This window comes from Pantherophis guttatus, chromosome 2 (assembly GCF_059756535.1).
Source record: "Pantherophis guttatus breed Tessera chromosome 2, ASM5975653v1, whole genome shotgun sequence".
Classification (NCBI taxonomy): Eukaryota; Metazoa; Chordata; class Lepidosauria; order Squamata; family Colubridae; genus Pantherophis; species Pantherophis guttatus.
Window position 1 is genome coordinate 23,947,012 of NC_142064.1, and position 19,603 is coordinate 23,966,614.

At 39.5% G+C, this 19,603-nt stretch overlaps 1 protein-coding gene across 2 annotated transcripts in view; it reads right to left on the reverse strand.

Moving 5' to 3' along the window:
- Positions 1 to 1,761: 1,761 nt before the first annotated feature.
- LOC117679149 (complement component C6-like) overlaps positions 1,762 to 19,603 on the reverse strand; it is a 52,283-nt gene continuing 34,441 nt past the window's right edge. The window contains exons 12-17 of one of the 2 annotated variants that reach the window (XM_087885646.1): positions 17,465 to 17,576; positions 14,436 to 14,568; positions 8,740 to 8,931; positions 6,526 to 6,616; positions 4,512 to 4,753; positions 1,762 to 2,706 (exon numbers count right to left, since the gene is read on the reverse strand). In XM_087885646.1, the coding sequence (XP_087741772.1) occupies positions 2,531 to 2,706; positions 4,512 to 4,753; positions 6,526 to 6,616; positions 8,740 to 8,931; positions 14,436 to 14,568; positions 17,465 to 17,576 (946 nt within the window). In that variant the 3' untranslated portion in view covers positions 1,762 to 2,530. The remainder of the gene's footprint in view (positions 2,707 to 4,511; positions 4,754 to 6,525; positions 6,617 to 8,739; positions 8,932 to 14,435; positions 14,569 to 17,464; positions 17,577 to 19,603) is intronic. The other variant, XM_034440804.3, reaches the window with a different exon arrangement.

A 19,603-nucleotide genomic window follows, 5' to 3' on the forward strand; every position in this document is an offset into this window, starting at 1 on the left:
CAGCCTTTCCAGCTAGCTCCTGACAAGCAAAATCCATGTTGTTAGTTATGAAATCATGTCCGACCCATCGCAATCCCATGGACAACTTTCCTCCAGGCCTTCCTGTCCTCTACCATCCCCCGGAGACCATTTAAGCTCACATTGATTGCTTCAGTGACTGCTTCAGCCACCTCATTCTCTGCTGTCCCCTTCTTTTGCCCTCAATCTTTCCCAGCATTAGGCTCTTCTCCAGTGAGTCCTTCCTTCTCATTAAGTGGCCGAAGTATTTGAGCTCCATCTTCAGGATCTGGCCTTCTAAACAGCAGGGAGAAGCCAGTAGGAGATTGCAAATCACAGTACGTAATGACTTGCTAAACGACTGGAGGTGATTTTCTAAGCATGGCAATCAAGTAATATTTCGTTTAACAACCACCTCACTTAGTGATGGATTTGCTGGTCTCAGTTAGGGTTGTTAAACAAGGATTACCTGTACAGTAAATGACAGTTAAATAGAATCTCTTTCTTCAAGGGACAGAAATTAAAAATGGTGGGATTAAAAAAAGGAAAAGATTAGGGTTACACCACACTTGGAAACACCCTAGAAATATATCAGAGATCACTGTTAGATTGCTACATACCTAGAGACAAAAGGATGGGCTGATCCAGGAAAGCAATTCTTTTAAAAATGATTTAAAAATACAGTAGTGCTCAAAATAGCCCCATATAATAATAAATCATTGTAAAAAAAATGAGACTTACCCTATTGGATTAAAAACATTCATGGGAAGCCTATCTCATAATATAGCAATGAAAATAGTACTGCGGGCATAGATCACTTTCACTTCCAATAAAACATGCCACTCTTAATAAATATCAATGCTTATTTTAAAGAGATGACTCATAAAAACAAGAAAAGAGATTGGCTGTTTTCAGCAGCCATTTATTTGTATTGGTTAAGTGTTAACAGAATAGAAAGTTGGGAAATTTAAGCCAAGCCAGTTCCAAGGTTACAGTGGATTAATGTTATTAATCCAGTTATTATAGAGCCAATAATTTATTTTTGTTCAGAATAAAGTCTACAGATTGTCCTGTGCATTGTATAGGAGTTAAATAACAACTGTTAATAATCTTTTTTTAAAAAACAGACTTTGATTGCAATTGTGTATGTGCTTAGCAGAGAGTAAGTTTCATTGAGCTCAGTGATTTCAGAGTAGATTTGTGTCTTATTAAAATATTATTTCCCAACATGATATTTAAGGACTTCCCTCAAATTAAACATTAGGATAATTCAAGACAGAGAAAGTTTACAGTTTGCAGGTATATCAGTACTACAACTAATAATAATTCTAGTTAACAACTTAATAGTATTCAATCAAGAAGTATCTTGGTAAGGAAGATAAATTAGCAGCCATGGCATTGGACTACCTAGCTTAATATTATCTGTACTGATATTGGAGTTGGTAAGGAATTCTGGGACTTGCTTTTTCTATACATCTGGAAGACATATAGTTGGGAAATCTATTTTAGATCAGTGGTTGTTGGCTTGTCAAGGGCTTTCCACCTCTGCTTTCAGATTTTTTTAAAATGAAAGTAGATAGAAAGGATTGAATTTGTTGGAAAGTAGATAGAAAGGATTGAATTTGTTGGAATGCAAATGACATCCATATGCCACTGTCGCACTGTAGCTGATCTAAGAGAACTGTTTTTGATCTGTTTGGCTTTCTGGCCACAGAACAGGTGGGCTGACGGCAAAACCAGGAAGAAAGCAGAGAAAAATGCCTGTTGCTTTTTTTTTTTTTTTAATGCATTGGAATTGCTGGCTGGCACAAGAAGTGAGGAGGACTTTTAAAGCAGTGCAAAAATGCTTGTCAGAATGGAGAGAAGCAGCAGCGGCCATGTTGAAGGAACAGCTGCTATTTAGGGTTCATTTTAGAGAGCTCATATTATTGGAATGGACCAGTGTTGGGTTTCAAATTTTTTTACTAACGGTTCTGTGAGTGTGGCTTGGTGGGCGTAGCATGGCTTGGTGGGCATGGCAGGGGAAGGATATTGTAAAATCTCCATTCCCTCCCCAATTCAGGGGAAGGTTACTGCAAAATGCCCATTTTCTTCCAATCAGATGGGACTTGGGAGGCAGAGAATAGATGGGGCGGGGCCAGACAGAATTTTTACTACCAGTTCTCCAAACTACTCAAAATCTCCGCCGCCGGTTCAGAACCTGCGGAAACCCACCTCTGCAATGGACACTGGACACTTATTCCTGACATTTGCGATTCGAAACTGAATTCCATCCCATGAAAGGAGCCAAGAAGGTTGTGACAGTGGAATCAAAGCTCCGCTAACTTTTTGTATGCAGTGCACTTCATCCATGCTCAGTTAGTCAGTTGGAGAAAAGAGGAATTGTCGTGAACTTCAGATGTGTGGTGATGACATGAATAAGAGAGGCTGGAATGAGATGCAATTTCATGTAATTAAAGCAATTTGGGAAGGCCATTGCAAAACAAACAGCCATTCATGCTATTGATGTCCAGGAATGGGAAACTAACATCTTTTAGCTTGGACAGGTCCCTTCCTGTAAAATTACAATGTCCGTATTGGAGCACTTCAATGCTCCCAGCATGCAAAGGTTTGCTGTTATCTTTCTTGTCCTTATTTGGACACAGGAAATGGGCTCCCCACCACGCGGGCATTGATTAGGCAGCAAGCAGACACATTTACCATGTGACTCTATAAGAGAAAAAAAATGGCTTTTAGTTCTAGTCACATGATATTCAGAGATCTATCAAACCATCAGCACAATATTTACATTATTGCAGTGGAGAAATCCAAATTTTTTTACTACCGGTTCTGTGGGTGTGGCTTGGTGGGCAGTGATTCGCTAAGCAACCATGGCAAAAAAAAGGTCATGAAATCAGGATTGATTCACTTAACAACTGCCTTGTTTAGCCACAGAGATTTTGGTTCCAATTGTAAATCGAGGACTACTTGTACATACAGCTAGATGGAAGTGCTTGGAGGCAGTTGTAGCAGTTTGTACAGGATGATTGTTTTGTGGGAAAGAAAGGGGATTTCCAAGGAAGCCTGTTCCAAGGAAGAATTGGGAAAATGATCCCTTTTTGGCTGCAGACCAGCCTGAAAACCTTATGGTCTATTCTGCAGAACATTGTGTCTGCTACTTGGGAATGTTAGAAATGAAAATTGTTCATAGCTTGCTGGGTCATTAGCCTTTCTTCTATCTTGAAAGGACAGTGTACTTGTCAGTATATCCAAAGTCACCAGTTGAACTTTCTTGCAAGAATTCTTATTAATTTGGATTCCCCCCCCCATCTCAATTTGCAGTTTCATTCCATTTCCCTTTTAAGGCTGGGGAAAAATTCTTTGGGGAGAAAAGAATCTAGAATGTTATACACATTTTTTTTCCACAAACATTTCCCTGCCAATGAGGAAAACAAACCACTTGCCTCCAAGCACTTCCATCTCAAAAGGTAAATTGGAATATTTCCAGTTTGCTCTACTTTGTGGCTAAGCCAGAAATCAGTTGGTTCAGCTACCAAATCTAGACAATGATGTAATAATCCATATCCAGGAGTAATAGTGGAGATAATACTTATCTAGACCATAATGGGAGTGGGGAAAGTACCATGATGGAGAGACATAAGGAAAGAGGGGGAAATCATTTCTCCTTTGGGTCTCTTCCAAATTTCTTACCCTTTCAAACCAGCTTTTGTCCCTAACTTGCCACCTTTTTTGGTAAATTTTTGCCTTCTCTTCTCTTAAACTGTAATCCCTTTGTTCAGTATTCTGGTAGGATATTGCATTCTGTTTATTGTGTTTGTTCATTTATCTTGTTAAATTGCAGCTCTAACCTTTGTTGTAACTGGGATACGCTAGAAGAGCAAGAGAAGGAATATTTTGATTTCACCACAGCCAATGGGAGGTCAAAGCTTTGGATTTCTATCAGGATGTGACCAGGGATGGGCTTCAAAAATATTAGCAAGCGGTTCTCTGCCCAGTTGCTAGCTGGGCGTGGCCATGGTGGGCCTGGCCTAGTCGGCCTCCTGCACCACGGTGGGGGATGCGTTTTTGCCCTCCCTGGAGATCGAGCCTCCGGGAGGGTGAAAATGGCCTCCCCAGGTTCCAGAGGCCCCCCAAACTTCCAGTAGGCCCATTTTTCGCTCTCCCCAAGTCTGTGTGCATGCCCTGCACTTACCTGCATCCAAAATGGGCCGTGTGGGGACTCCTGGGAGGGGCGGGGTGGGAAGGGCCAGCCAGGAGTGGAATTAGGGGGTTCTCCAAACTGCACAGAATCTTAGCTAGAGGTTCTCCCAAACCGCTGCAAACTTCCAGCAGCCCACCCCTGGATCTGACCCCAGATTGAATTTGGCCATCTCTAAATCATTGTCAGATCAAATCAGACCACTTCCTGAAATTGTGTTGAGGCCTAAATGGGTGTCTAAACATATCAATTGCCACTAATCTGATTTCATAAACGTGATCCAGGAACAATAACAAGTTAGTGCACCCATGCGTACCTGAGCACTGCTCCCAGTCGTAACATGTATCATAGCCACAAGGTTCTCTCTTTATGCTGTCCGTGGCAATTTTGAGCCTTTCCTTAGCCCAACTAACATCGGTCCCACTCCGGCAGGGGCCAGAATGCAAGAAATGGAAGGAATGCTGATCCAGGCATTTTTCAGCCAAATATGGGCAGCTAGGCTTTGTAAGTGCTCCTTCAGAAGTGGCATCCAGGACACAGACATCTTCAGAATAGTGTCTGCCAAATCACCAAAATGCAAAGCCAAAGTAAGCATAAGATTACGAGAGGGATGAAGCAAACGATTAATAAAGAAGCATTTTTCATTATTGTTTATAACATTTGGAACATCTGTTTGGGAAGTTAGCTGGAGCTGGTTAGCCAAGTTTTGTTTTGTTTTGTTTTGTTTTTTAAATCTGGAGTGATTATCATTATTCATATCAGATGGACATTAACAGAACCTTCCAGATTCTGTTTAGAGAAGAAATTTTTAAAAGGTGGTAAAAAATAGGTTAGCAACAACATATTAGCAACTATTGTAACGCTCTCTACATGGGGCTCCCCTTGGGGTACACCTGGAGGCTCCAACTGGTGCAGAATGCGGCCGCGCGGGGGATTATGGGAGCGACTGGGCGCTCCCATGTGACTCCTCTCCTGCGTGAGCTGCATTGGCTTCCGGTGGACTTCCGGGTGCGCTTCAAGGTGTTGGTGATCACCTTTAAAGCGCTCCATGGCTTAGGGCCAGGGTACTTACAGGACCGCCTTCTGCCACCAATAGCCTCCCACCGGCCAGTTCGCTCCCACAGAGAGGGCCTCCTCAGGGTGCCGTCGGCTAGACAATGCCGGCTGGCGACCCCCAGGAGGAGAGCCTTCTCTGTGGTGGCACCTACCCTTTGGAACAATCTACCCCCAGAGATACGAGTGATCTCCGACCTCCGGACCTTTCGTCGGGCCCTAAAAACTCATCTCTTTCAGTTAGCCAGTCTCTCTTGATTTTATGATTTTATGGTTGGTTTTAAATTTTGATATGGATTTTAAATTGATAAATTTTAAACTATGGGCCAAATTTAATTATTTTAAATCTATTTTTAATCGTACTTATGTATAAATGTTTTTATTTTGGCTGTTCACCGCCCTGAGTCCGAAAGGAGAAGGGCGGTATAGAAATTCGAATAATAAATAAATAAATAAATAAATATTCACAAGTGAACTCTGGTCTCTTTCTCTATTTTACTTAGATACATACACATTCCAATCCTAGCTGTATCACCAAATATCAGAGCGTGTTGACATTTTGCAAGATGTTGGGTAACAATATGCAAGTTCTCAGGAGGTGGGAGGGGATGCGATTATGGCATTTTGTGAGATGAGAGAGCTTGGAGGAGACACAGGAAGCCTGAGAACATACTATATGGGGAAAATGTATCAAAGGGAATACACAAAACATCTGGATTCTGCCCATGTGAATCAAGCGTGGAGTGTGGAGTCTTCCTAAGACACAGACAAGTAGATAATGGGCAGGGTTGGGCTTCAGAATTTAGTGACCGTGGCCTAGCGAACAGATTTCCTGAGGTTTCCATAGCAACTGTGGCTGGCATCTTGAGATGCAAAATGGTCTGATACTGAGCAATATATTATTGACCAATCAGAAATCAGAACACCTGGCTATAAAGACAGGAGCCCAGTGAGTTTCTGAAGATGTCAATCACAGTTGCTGGTGAAATGTCAGGAAATATGTTTTTTAGATCATGGTCACAAAGCCCTAAGCCCAACACGGCTCAAAAGATGCTGGCTGTGAAAGCCTCCACCAGTATGTAAATGGATAATTTTATACAATGTTAAAGTTTTCTCCTAAGAAAGAGCTTCCTCGTAGCTACGATCCATTAAGAAGAAAAATTTGAAGGAAGTATCTTGGAGTTGGATATAGGTTGGAGCAGGCATTTCATTTTTTCTTAAGATAATACAAGTCTTAACATCTGGCATGGGGAAACACTTTTCTCTGTATAATTTACCTGCAGTCTTCTCTAGGGTTCATACACACACATTGGGAGTCAACTTGCTTTTCACCTGGTTTGCAATTGCTTTGAGAATGTAGAGAATCATCTGCAAGAGGATAAGGAATGCAAAAGAATGAAGCATAAACACATAGGAATACTATTAGATATACTGTATAACATAGACATTTTCAGGATTGAGTTAAACTACAATGTACAATTGTTTGGAGCCAAAGCTCATATTTAATTTTGAGTGGCATCCATGGGTGACATCCCCCAGAGTAGGGGTGGCCAGAGCAAAAATGAAGCATGATTTAAAATAGACACCTGAATTCAGATTAAATTTGCTAAAGACAATTGCTCTGGAATTGAAAGTTCTTCTGTATCGACACCTTTATACGGAACCCCAAAATGCTCTAATCACCCCATTTCTGACCAGCAAAGCAGGATATACCAATCAATATAAGCAATTTCTCCTTTCCATCCTTAGCCCTGAAATAATCCACAAGGTAGCCAGGTTTTGCCTAGTGGGCTGTAAAATCAAGATAATTAAGAGCATCTGAGCCTTCCTGAGTATAGATAGCCAGAAATGTCTCAGGCTTATTAAGTGTGCTGGTTATTTTTTTAATTTCTTAAAGGTATTTATGTTTTGGTGTACACATGCCATATCAGATATTATACTATATCTTTTCAGGTTTCACAGGACTTTGTAAGAGAAGTTTATTCCCCTCAAATCTCTTTTGGATAATCGCTTTGTTTTATTTATCAACATTTATTTGTATTTTATAGTATCATTTTAAAATATATAAAACATGGATCGCTAAGTTTATTCTCTTTTGTCATCCATGCACAGCCTGAGCAATCATCCTAACATTCTCTGTTTGTAATATTCCCACATTCTTTGTATGTATTGCTCCTTATTCCCTTGATATTGTCAATTCAAATTTAGATATTTCATATCAATTTTCTTAATGAACACAAAGTGCTTCATTTCATTCACTCTGGACAGTTCCTATATGTTTAATAATGTTCTCCTCTTGTCAAGTAAAATATTGCATACTATTAGCAATTTGGGGAGGAGTTCTGAGGAGCACAGTTATCATTTTTGGAGAGAATGGATTCTACACACAGTTCTGAGAGTTTGGATTTGTTGCTTTTTTGACTATGCAGCAGAGGTGGGTTTCAGCAGATTCTGACCAGTTTTGGAGAACTGGTAGCAGAAATTTTGAATAGTTTGGAGAACTGATAAATACCACCTCTGACTGGCCCCGCCCCCAGTTGATCAGGAGGAAATAGAGATTTTGCAGTAACCTTCCCCTGGAGTGGGGAGGGAATGGAGATTTTATAATATCCTTCCCCTGCCACACCCATCAAGCCATGCCATGCCACGCCTACCAAGCCACACCCACAGAACCAGTAGTAAAAATTTTTGAAACCCATCACAGCAATGCAGGTGTGTGTATGTATCTAAAAGTAAAATTAAATCACAACAGGTGGAATCACTGAAGTGATTTTGGATATCTTGAAAATCAAGTAGGTTTGTAGCTGACTCATATTTTTGTGGTAAATCAACCAGACATGCCAGGGATACAGGCTAGATTTGGAATTTTTTTAAAAAGCCTGGATAAGACAATGTTTTGCACCATTGACAAGAAAACACCTTGAATGTAGTGGTGAAATCCAAATTTTTTTACTACTGGTTCTGTGGGTGTGGCTTGGTGGGCGTGGCGTAGCTTGGTGGGTGTGGTAGGGGAAGGATACTGCAAAATCTCCATTCCCACTCCACTCTGGGGCGAGCCAGACGTGGTATTTGCCGGTTCATCGAACTGCTCAAAATTTCTGCTACCGGTTCTCCAGAACCTGTCAGAACCTGCTGAATTTCAGCCCTGCTTGAATGTATCTCCCTGTTGACCTCTCTGATGTGGAGCATCTTTACTTTTTATGATATAACTATTAACAGTAAAGCCCTCCTAGACTTCGGTGCTTCTTCAATTTGTTTTATTTGAGAGCACCCAGTTTCTTCATTTTTCTTCTCTTCTTGTATTTTAATCTCATTTTTCCTTCAAGGCATTCATATGTAACATCACACGCACCCTTTCATGATATGTTCATTCAACAGTCCTGAAAGGAAGATCACACTGAGTGGCATGCCTGAGTGAGAATTTGAACTCATTGCTCCAAACCCCACACTGAACAGGTCAATCTCTCTGCCACAATGAACGATTCACTTACCTTTCTCACAGGTAAGCAGTCTCACTACAGAAGGACGCCAGGCGGGGCCACTTACACAGGTGTACTCAGAATGGCCAGTTAACCTAAAGGTTGGTGCACAACTTAGGCGGATTGTTTCCCCAATGTCATATTCACTTTTAAAAGGGAAAATAGATACAACATCTGAGACTGCCGGTCTGCGACATGCAGATACTGAGGAAAGAAGGGAGGGAGGGAGGGAGGTAAATGAGATTACCATGATATGACAGAAGAGTTGCAAATTAAATACAGAGTTCAAATACTTTTAATGGCTTTATATCAAAAATGTAAACAATTAACAATTTAAAAATCCAAACTGAAAACTGAAACACTAATTCACTGGTTATATTCACACAGTACATTGTTAATTTAACCACGATTAGCCAGTTAAACCAGGGGTGTCAAACTCAATTTCATTGAGGGCTGCTTCAGAGTTGTGTTTGACCTCAGGGGCCGGGGTGGACGTGACCAGACTGGGCGTGACCAGCTTGACATCATTCATCTCGGGAATGTCTGTGGTGGCTCGAGTGTTCTGCCAGCAAAAATGGGCTCCCGAGCTCCGTTTTCAGCCACAACGGCCTCCTGCCACCCTCTGCCAGAAAAAAAGGAGCTTGGGGAGGCTGCCCCCCGAGATCCATTTTCACTGGCAGAGGGTGGCAGCAGGCTGTCGCAGCCAAAAACGGAGCCTGGGAGGGCCACCCTCCCTAGCTCTGTTTTCGCCGGCAGAGGCATCATGGGCCGGTCCTTTGCTGTTTCTAGAGAGGCCTTGCGGGCCAGATCTAAGCACCCCACAGGCTGGATTTGGCCCCTGAGCCTTGAGTTTGACACTCCTGAGTTAAACCAATGTCCTGGGTTTGAATTGAACCATGAATTAATCACAAGGACTGGCTAGTTTTGGATTAAGATAGTGTTTTAGAACCCTGGCAACCTGAAGAAATGTGGGCTTCAACTCCCAGAATTCCCCAGTCAGCTGGGAAATTTTGGGAATTAAGTCCACATATCTTAAAGTTGCCAAAGTTGAGAAACACTGGACTGAGCCATTGAAATAGCATACCCCTGCTTTCCTTATCAGGAATTAAGGTAATACAAGAAGGCAACCAGACCTTTCCTTACAACAGAAATGTGGAGGCAACCATGTTCTCTCAAAGCTGCTCAGTTCATCGTCATATCCATGTGCTTACAGAGATAACATTTCTGCTAGGATTCCAGGGGAAACAAAGTCACCTATTTGCTTATATGCAGAAATGACCAAGGAAAGCTACCGAAGCCGATGTAACAAGGCTTAAATATCTCAGGGAGAAATGTTGTGTTTCAACAACACATTTAACATAAAACATCCTTTGTATATTTGGCTCTCTTAGGAATATAAGTTCTGTTTATAAAATTAGGAACATAAGAAGCTGTGTACCAAAGTCAATATGTTAGTCCACCTATCCCTAATTATTGACATTGACTGGTGACAGCTCTCATGGAATAAAACTATAATCCTTCTCAGCTTTACCTGGAAATGCCAGGATTAAACTTGGGACTTCCTGCACACAAAGCAGATCTTTGAACTACAGCCCCTTCCAATGGACATACTAAGTCAAATCACTGACCTATCTATGGCAACACTGTTGAAAATTAGTACGAACAATGTGTAAGACTTCAAGGCAACTTTCCCCATCCCTTTCCACAATTCTACTTCAAGTGTGGCCAACTTCTCCAAAATTTGGACTTTCTGTACTCAGCTCAGCTTCAACATTTTACACCTGGCATTATGTGCCTTTCCTCACTCATAACTCATAACACATAAAGTGGGCATGTTGATTTGCTCGCACTGGTTGCCAAAGTAGCCATGATGCAAATGCTCTGAATATATCTCCATAAACTCATGTAGGATAATGGAACCCAAACTGATTATTTTAAAAAGATGCACAACAAAATTAAGGAATTGGAATACCAAAACATATGCATAATTGGAGATTTTAATGCAATTGTAAACATAGAGAAGGACTATAGGAGTTGTAAACATAATAAATCCAGGAAAAAAACACTTCCAGAAACATTTTATGATATAGTAGAAGAATTTCAATTACAAGATGCTTGGAGGGAACTCAATTATGATAAACAACAATACACATTCTATTCAAATCCACATCAATCATGGTCCAGAATTGACATGGCTTGGATGACAGCAGAGCTTATAGCAGACATTAAACAAATAGAAATTACAACAAACACATGGGCTGATCATAGCCCCATTGAAATAACATGGAAGGGACACCAAAAGCATAAAAGATGGATGATGGATAGAGATATTATAAATGACAAACAATATGTGGATATGATCCAAAAAGAATTGAAAATATTTCTACAAATTAATGTGAAAGACCACACCAGTCTACAAAATCTATGGGACACAACCAAGGCATATATCAGAGGCTTAACAATTGCCTATACTGCACAAAAAAATAAAAACAAACAACAAATAAAACAAAATTTACAGACAATATTACATCAATATGAATTAGATCTACAGAAACAGCCATATAATCAAGAAATTAAGGAGAAAATAAATTTAACAAGGCATAAATTAAATTTGATCACAACAACAGAAATAGCAAGAAAAATAAAAATCGCTAAACAAAACCAATTTGAACATGCAAACAAAACTGGACGGTGGTTAGCATATAAATTGAAAATAGAAAAACAGAGGAATATTATAATACAGTTAAAAGATGTAGATGGTTGTTTATACCAGAATATTGAAGACAAAAAACGAATTGCAAAGGAATTTTTCAAAAACTTATACGCAAAGGAAGAGATTAGAGAAGAAAATATCATAGAATATTTAAATAAAATAAAGATTCAAGAATTAGAAGAAGAACATATAGAATTATTGAACAGACCAATCTCAATGTTAGAATTAATAGAAGCGAGAAAGAAACAAAAAAATAACAAGACACCGGGAACAGACGGTATACCGGCAGAGTTTTATAAGACATTCCAACAACCATTAGATGATATATTAATACAAGTTTTCAATGATGCATTAATGGAAGCTGAAATTCCGAAGTCATGGAATGAAACAATAATCACATTAATACCAAAACAAGATTCGGATCCCACGGAAATTAAAAATTATAGACCAATTTCTCTTCTCAATGTAGATTATAAACTATTCACATCAATTATAACACAGAGATTGAAAAACCTAGTCAAATACTATATACATCCTGATCAAAATGGTTTTATTCCTGGAAGACAAATTCATAACAATACAAGAACAATTATTGACACTCTGGAATTCTATGAGCAAAGATCGGAAAACCAGTTAGCTCTAATTTTCCTAGATGCGCAAAAAGCGTTTGATAATCTCAACTGGACATTTCTATTAGCACAATTAGAAAAAATGAAATTTGGAGAAAGATTTATAAAAATGATTAAAAAGATATACAACACCCAAACAGCAAAAATACAAATTAATGGAGATACAACTGAACAATTTGATATAAAGAAAGGAGTGAGACAAGGATGCCCATTATCTCCTATATTGTTTATATTAACATTGGAAATATTACTAGAAGAAATCAGGAAAGATACAGAAATAACTGGACTAAAAATAAAAAATCAAGAATATAAACTGCAAGCCTTTGCAGATGATATAGTATTCATTTTAGATAAACCCATACAATCTGGACCAAAATTAATGATAAAAGTACAACAATATGGAGAAGTAGCGGGATTGAAAATTAATAAACAAAAAACTAAAATTATAACAAAGAATCTTAACAAGTATCAAAAAGAAGAATTGGAAAATATATTAGGGATACAAATAGCAAAGAAAGTTAAATACTTAGGAATATGGATTACAAACAAAATATCAACTTTGAAGGAAGACAATTATATTAAATTGGCTAAACAAATAGAAAAGGATTTGGAAAAATGGGCAAAACTCCAATTGTCTCTTTTAGGCAAAATTGCTACCATTAAAATGAATATTCTGCCAAGAGTGTTATACTTATTTAGAGTAATACCAGTAAACCCAGGAAGAACATATTTTAAAGATTTAGACAGAATGATATTAAAATTTATTTGGCAGGGAAAAAAAGCAAGAATCAAATTAAAACATCTACAAGACAAAAGAGAGAGGGGGGGAATGGGACTCCCTGATTGGCAGAGTTATTACAAAGCCTCAGCGTTAATATGGATAAAAGATTGGATCGAACTCAAAAACATAAGAACATTAATATTGGAAGGTTTTGACTTAACAAGAGGTTGGCATGCATATCTTTGGGGAGAGAAAATTACAAAACAAGAACAATTTCGCAAACATATTGTAAGAGATAATTTGCTTAAAATATGGAATGAAATCAGAAAATATCACTATGATAGGATTCCTAGGTGGACTTCCATAATGGAAGCACATATTTATCCAAATACAATAGATACAAATAAATTAAAAACATATAAGGACATCTTAAATGAAGAAGGAAAACTAAAAACAAGAGAAGAATTGAGAATGCAAAATGTGGAAATAGAGTGGTGGTCATATTTGCAATTAAAATCCAGATATAAATCTGATATGGAAAAAACTGGAATTCAAATGGAACCAAATCAGTTGGATAAAATTTTATTAGGCCCCAATGAGAAATTAATAACCAAAATTTATAATTTTCTATTGGAATATAAACTAGCAGAGGAAGTAGTTAAAGAGAATATGATCACATGGGCGACGAATTTTGGGTATGCAATAGAATTAAATAAGTGGGAAAATTTGTGGAAAAATATTAATAAATTAACATTATCTGTACCATACAAAGAAAATGCTTATAAATTGTTCTATAGGTGGCATCTACCACCGGCGCGAATTTCTAAAATGTTTCCCGGCACATCTCCACTCTGTTGGAAATGTAAAGCACATAAAGGGACATATTATCATATATGGTGGTCATGTTCCAAAGCTAAAAAATTCTGGAACAATATAAAAATGCAACTGGAACAAATAATAACTCAAAAGGTGCCATTAAAGCCAGAAATTTATTTATTAGGAATACCTACAAGCAAATATGAAAAAGAAATAATATATTTAATAACACATATTTTGACTGCAGCAAGAATTATATACGCACAAAATTGGAAACAAGAAGAGGTCCCGACTCAAGAGAAATTAATATCCAAAATTATGGAATGCGCTGAGATGGATAAACTTACCAAGGAGATCCAAGGAAAAGAAGAATCTGAATATTATCTGGTCTGGCAAAAATGGTATAAATGGTTAGAGGGAAGTGAAAAAAGAAGAGAAGAAGAAAGAAAGAAAAATTTAATAAAAGAAAAGATATCAATAGAGTAAAATAAAGTTTTAAATCAAATGAAATTTAAGAAAGAGACACGAGATATCAATAAAATAATATCATTATATAAGGTGAGAGAAATATTGTATATTGAAGAATATAGGATATTGATATTGTAACAATTCAGATATTATAGGTAGATGTTATAAAGATGATGTTTGTTGTAAATTGTTTTACTTGCATTTATAAATGTATTATGTGGTTTCTTAAATTAATAAAAAAAATTTAAAAAAAACAGAAATTGAATCTTGGACTAAGCAAGACTTCCTACACAGAGAATTTCTATTGATGTTTTCATACCCTTTCTCTTATTAATAGCTTAAATCTTTTAATGGTTCTTACATTGGCATTCGACAGGACGTTGCAACCAAGTTTGATCAGGCTGGCAGTGAAAGAACGGATATCCAGTAAGAGTGTATCCACTGAAGCACACAATTTCAGCATTTTCCCCAACGTCATAATGGTTCTTCTCATTCTGAAATTAACCAGAGGAAACTCTTCATGTGCTGAGCAAAACAACTTGTTATGAAATAAAAACAGCTCCTTATATTCAAGTAGAAACACCCAAGTTTTTCATGCAGCTTTGTTTGAGCAGTTAATCCATTCAAAACTATTTAGACAAACTTTATTCTATCCATTAGCAGAAGTTCTCTCAGAATTATAAAAATCTATAGGGTTTTTTTTGCATTGTTTTATGTCCACAACAACTCTCAAATTTAGTAAGACTGAAAGAATGAATAGCTGGACTAAGGTTAGCCCACTGAGCTTTGTGGCTGAATTTGGATTTGAAACAGGGTCTCTCTGATCTTAGTTGCTTAATAAATAATTTCCTAAATTACAATGAATCTTAACATTATCTTGTACTTTTCCTTAAAACAGCAAAAATGACTGTGAAGTGAACCCAATTATAATGTCATAGTTACCAGTGACTTCAGCAAGGCCATTTTATATCAAATGCCTGGCTCTGAAAGATATACTGGCTTAAACACGATGGTTCTAATTAGGGATTAATTTCATTCATTTAACAAATGTATATGAATTTCTATCTAGCCAATGGAACTTTGGGTGGTAAACATAAAATCAAACTTAATACACAATGAAATCAATGAAGAAAAATCATGTCAAGGTCATAAATATTTTGTTGCCAATAACAATAACAAAATGGAACATAACCAGTTTCCATTAATGTATACTGATCCTAATGCTTGGGGTAAAGCTGGATCTTCATAGCCTTCTGGAAAAGCCAACGGTCAGGTCATATAAATGTTCCAGAATGTATGATTTCTAGGACCTACCAGGTGATACTAATTTACCAAGAAGACTTGGAGAACGTTCACCCTGTTAGTTCTGGTGGGATGGATGGAGGCCACCAGAAATAGGCAATCCCATCATTAACCTGGTCTTATGCCATTTAGGGCTTTAAAGCTTGCATTGCATCTTGAATTGCACCATGAAGCCACTGGGAGTCAGTGCAGCTCATGTAGCAGTGTTGTTACATGGCTGTCCTGTGGTGCATCCAGTACTGCATGTGCCACTGCACTGTGGACCAGTTGAAGCTTCCAAATGGTCTTGAAAGGCAGCCCATATACAGTGTATTGCAATAGTTCTTTTGGGAAATTACTAATGCATCAGTGGTGGGTTCCTCCCGGTTCGGTCCGGTTTGGCCGAACCGGTGGCGGTGATGATATGATGTCACTGAACCGATGTCACTGTTCGGGAGCTGGGTCCCTCCCCCGCATTATTCTTACCTTTTATTTGGTCCCACCCCCAATCTATTCGCTGCCTCCCAAGTCCCAGCTGATTGCTAGAAGGAAAAAACCTGTTTAAACTCTTGCCGCGGGGCTTCAAAGGGCCACCCTACAGCTGATCAGTGTTAAAAGGTAGTGTGGTGGTAGACCAGAGCACTCGAAAAACAAATGGGTAGACCGATGCACTCCAAAAACAAATGGGTAGACCAGAACGCTCCAAGACCAAATGGGTAGACTGATACACCTCTGCAAGCAGTTAAAAGCCTGGTAGACCAGTACCTCTGCTAAATCCTAAAGAACTGTCACATGACCATCAAACCACGCCCACAAAATAAGCCACGCCCACAGAACCGGTAGTAAAAAATTTTAGAACCCACCCCTGTAATGCATACATGACTATGAACAGTGCCTCCTGATCTAGGAACAGTGCAGGATGTATTTGTGCAAAGGTCCTCCTTGATATCACAACAAAATACTTTGTCATGACCTTGAAATGATTCTTTTCATGAGTCTAGGAAGATCCCCAGGTTGCATAAAAGCTCTTCCAGGGGATGTGTCTAAGACCTAATCCCTTGCTAGCACATTTGCTTAATCCTTTGCTTTTTAATAAGTATCTACAGTATATCCAAGAAGCATAAGAAGTATTTATGTCCAAGAAACGTAAGAAAACAAAAACTGAGAACAGGGATGTTCAAGGGAGAACGTTAAAATCAGCAAGATGGTGGATGGAGAATCATGTTGCACAATATACCCTTTCTGTAGGTGTATTGACATTGTATGTATGCTCAAAAGGGATGAGTTTCCATCACAATGCTCCATCTGCCATCTTGCTAATTTTAACACATTCGCCTTTCACAGATGTTGCTGCAGGGGTGAAATCCAGCAGGTTCTGACAGGTTCTGGAGAACCGGTAGCAGAAATTTTGAGCAGTTCGGAGAAGCCCCAGAGTTGGGTGGCCCCAGAGTGGGGTGGGAATGGAGATTTTCCAATATCCTTCCCCCTGGAGTGGGGTGGGAATGGAGATTTTGCAGTATCCTTCCCCTGCCACGCCCACCAAGCCACACCACGTCCAACAAGCCATGCCCAACAAGCCACACCACGCCCAACAAACCACGCCCACAGAACCGGTAGTAAACCGGGTGAGATTCAAGGTGCTGGTGATGACCTATAAAGCCCTACATGGCTTAGGTCCAGGATATTTGTCGGACCATCTGCAACCAGCAACAGCTCCCCATCGCCCAGTGCGTTCTCACAGGGAGGGCCTACTCAGGGTGCCATTGGCTAGACAGTGTCGACTGGCAACCCCTAGAGGCAGAGCTTTCTCTGTGAGTGCCCCCACCCTCTGGAACCAACTTCCTCTGGGACTCCGGTTGGCCCCTGACCTCCGCACCTTCCGCCGCGACTTAAAGACATGATTGTTCAGCCTGGATTGGGGGGGTTAACATGTATTTTAACACGTTTTCATTCAGATATTTTATTGTTGTGAGCCGCCCTGAGTCCTGCGGAGATAGGGCAGCATATAAATCAAATCAAATCAAATCAAATCAATCAATCAATCAATCAATCAATCAATAATTGGATTTCACCACAGTGTTGTTGGCTGAGAAGTTCTAAAATGCCTACCCTGATAAATCCATGTTCTGGTGGATTTGGTTTGAGACATCCGGATTCAGGTCTCTCAACTGCAATGTCACCCTCCCTTGTTGCTTCATCATCATTTACACATATAGCTCCCCTAAAAGGGAAAACAACAGTGGAATCAGAAATCACTAGACAGCCATTTTTTCAGATTCTGAAGGAGAGAGAGAAAAAACATATTTTATGGTAGGAGCATGCAAAGACCCAAGTTTAGTTATTAGATTTCTACTAGGGTACTGGGCAACTGGTGATATGCAAACTCTTAAGACCAGTACCATAGGTAACCATACCAGGTGTTTCCTGAAGCCAGAAACAGGATGGCCTCCATTCTATACCCAGTTTGGCTTCAGCACTGGCTGTTGGACACAGTACTGTGCCACATTTTAAGGCAGAGGGATGGTTTAGGGAGCATTGAGTTGTCAGTATTGAGGGGCAAATGGCATGGGTTTTTGTTATTTGTTAACTAACATAGTTACCATGTATTTTAATTTGATTTATTTTCTCTCTTTTAAAAAGATGTTCAGATTTATTAGCTTTTAACATTCCTAAACTGATAAACAAGCTGGAGACTAGCTCCAGTTAAGAAAAGTTTGTTAGTACAACCTGAGGTCTGGTTTATCTCTTTGACTCCTTCTGATGTCAGACCTCATTTTAATGAATATGTGTGATATTATGGGATACAAATATGTAACAAGTTTGACTATATGTAACTGATTTCGATGCAAAGGGGAGGTTACTTTTATTCTGTCCGATCAACTTTCTTCTTGCATTTTCTTTATTTGTTAACTATAAAAAGGAGGGAAACACGGGGTTTGAGGTTCGCTCTCCCTTTTACATAGAGACCTCACTTTATCAGTAAAGTGCTTTTAAATGATCTTCTGACTCAGTTGCTTATTGGGAAGGTAAACTGAGGCAGAAGCTAGAGCCAGATTGGCTTTCAGTATGGCATGCATAGCTCGGTCTCCAGTGTAGGAAGAATCCCCTGATTCTGCCTGGAATGCTGAGTAGTTCTGTGCCAATTAAAACCAAAGGTATATCTTAACTTGGTGTTGTGGGAAGTGGAATTAAAGGCCAACCTAAACCAGTGGGTGGAGGAAATACTTAGCCCCACCATGCAGGCATCACTTCACCATGAACTGCTGATTCAGTGCAAACTATAATGCTAAATGACAATGAGAAAGGGGTGGAGAAATTAGAGAAAGGAGTGGACAAAAGGCTCAGAAAGCAGCCCACTGAGTCTTTTGTGCTTCCACAATATAGCCTCCACATACTTGTCCCAGAACTCCTGACCAGAAAAAAAAAGAAAAAAAGGCAACCCTTGTAGACTGCTGTGAATCATTGCTCTTAAATTAGCGCTCTCGGTACTTATGTGGGGTCTTTCAAAATCAGCCACAGGATCTCTTGAACAATTTAACTTTATTTTGAACTGCATGACACTTTAACCAAAGTAGCAGTGAATTCTTGCTGGGAGAATATTCCGGGATCTAAGATGGTTATCAAGAAATCCTGCATATCACAGGATCCTTGCAGCGAACAGTCTCTTTATATAATTATCCTCAGGGGTGGGCTTAAAAATTTTAACAAGGGGTTCTCTGCCCGGTTGCTGGATGGATGTGGCCATGGTGGGCGTGGCCTAGTCAGCCTCCTGCACCATGGTGGGGGGAGATGTTTTTGCCCTCCTCGAGCTCTGGAGGCTTTCCGCAAGCTTCCGGGAGGGCGAAAACAGCCTCCCCAGGCTCCAGAGGCCATCTGGAGGCCGGAAATGGGTTTCTGAATTTCTGGTAGGCCTGTTTTTCACCCTCCCTGAGCCTCCATGCGTGCCCTGCACTTACCTGCATCCAAAATGGACTGCATGCGGACTTCTGGGAGGGGAGGGGAGGGGCCATCCAGAAGTGGGATTTGGGGGTTCTCTGAACTGCACAGAATCTTAGCTAAAAGGTCTCCTGAACCCCTGTGAACCCCCAGCAGCCCACCCATGATTATCCTGGATGTTCTGTCTCAGAAGACAGTCTCCCTTTTACATAGAAGGAAAGAACAAATAAATCAATAAAAGGAACAAAGAGTGGTCAAAACTCTCAATCCACCATACAATTGATACATGCCAAGGCATTTTGGTATCTTCCT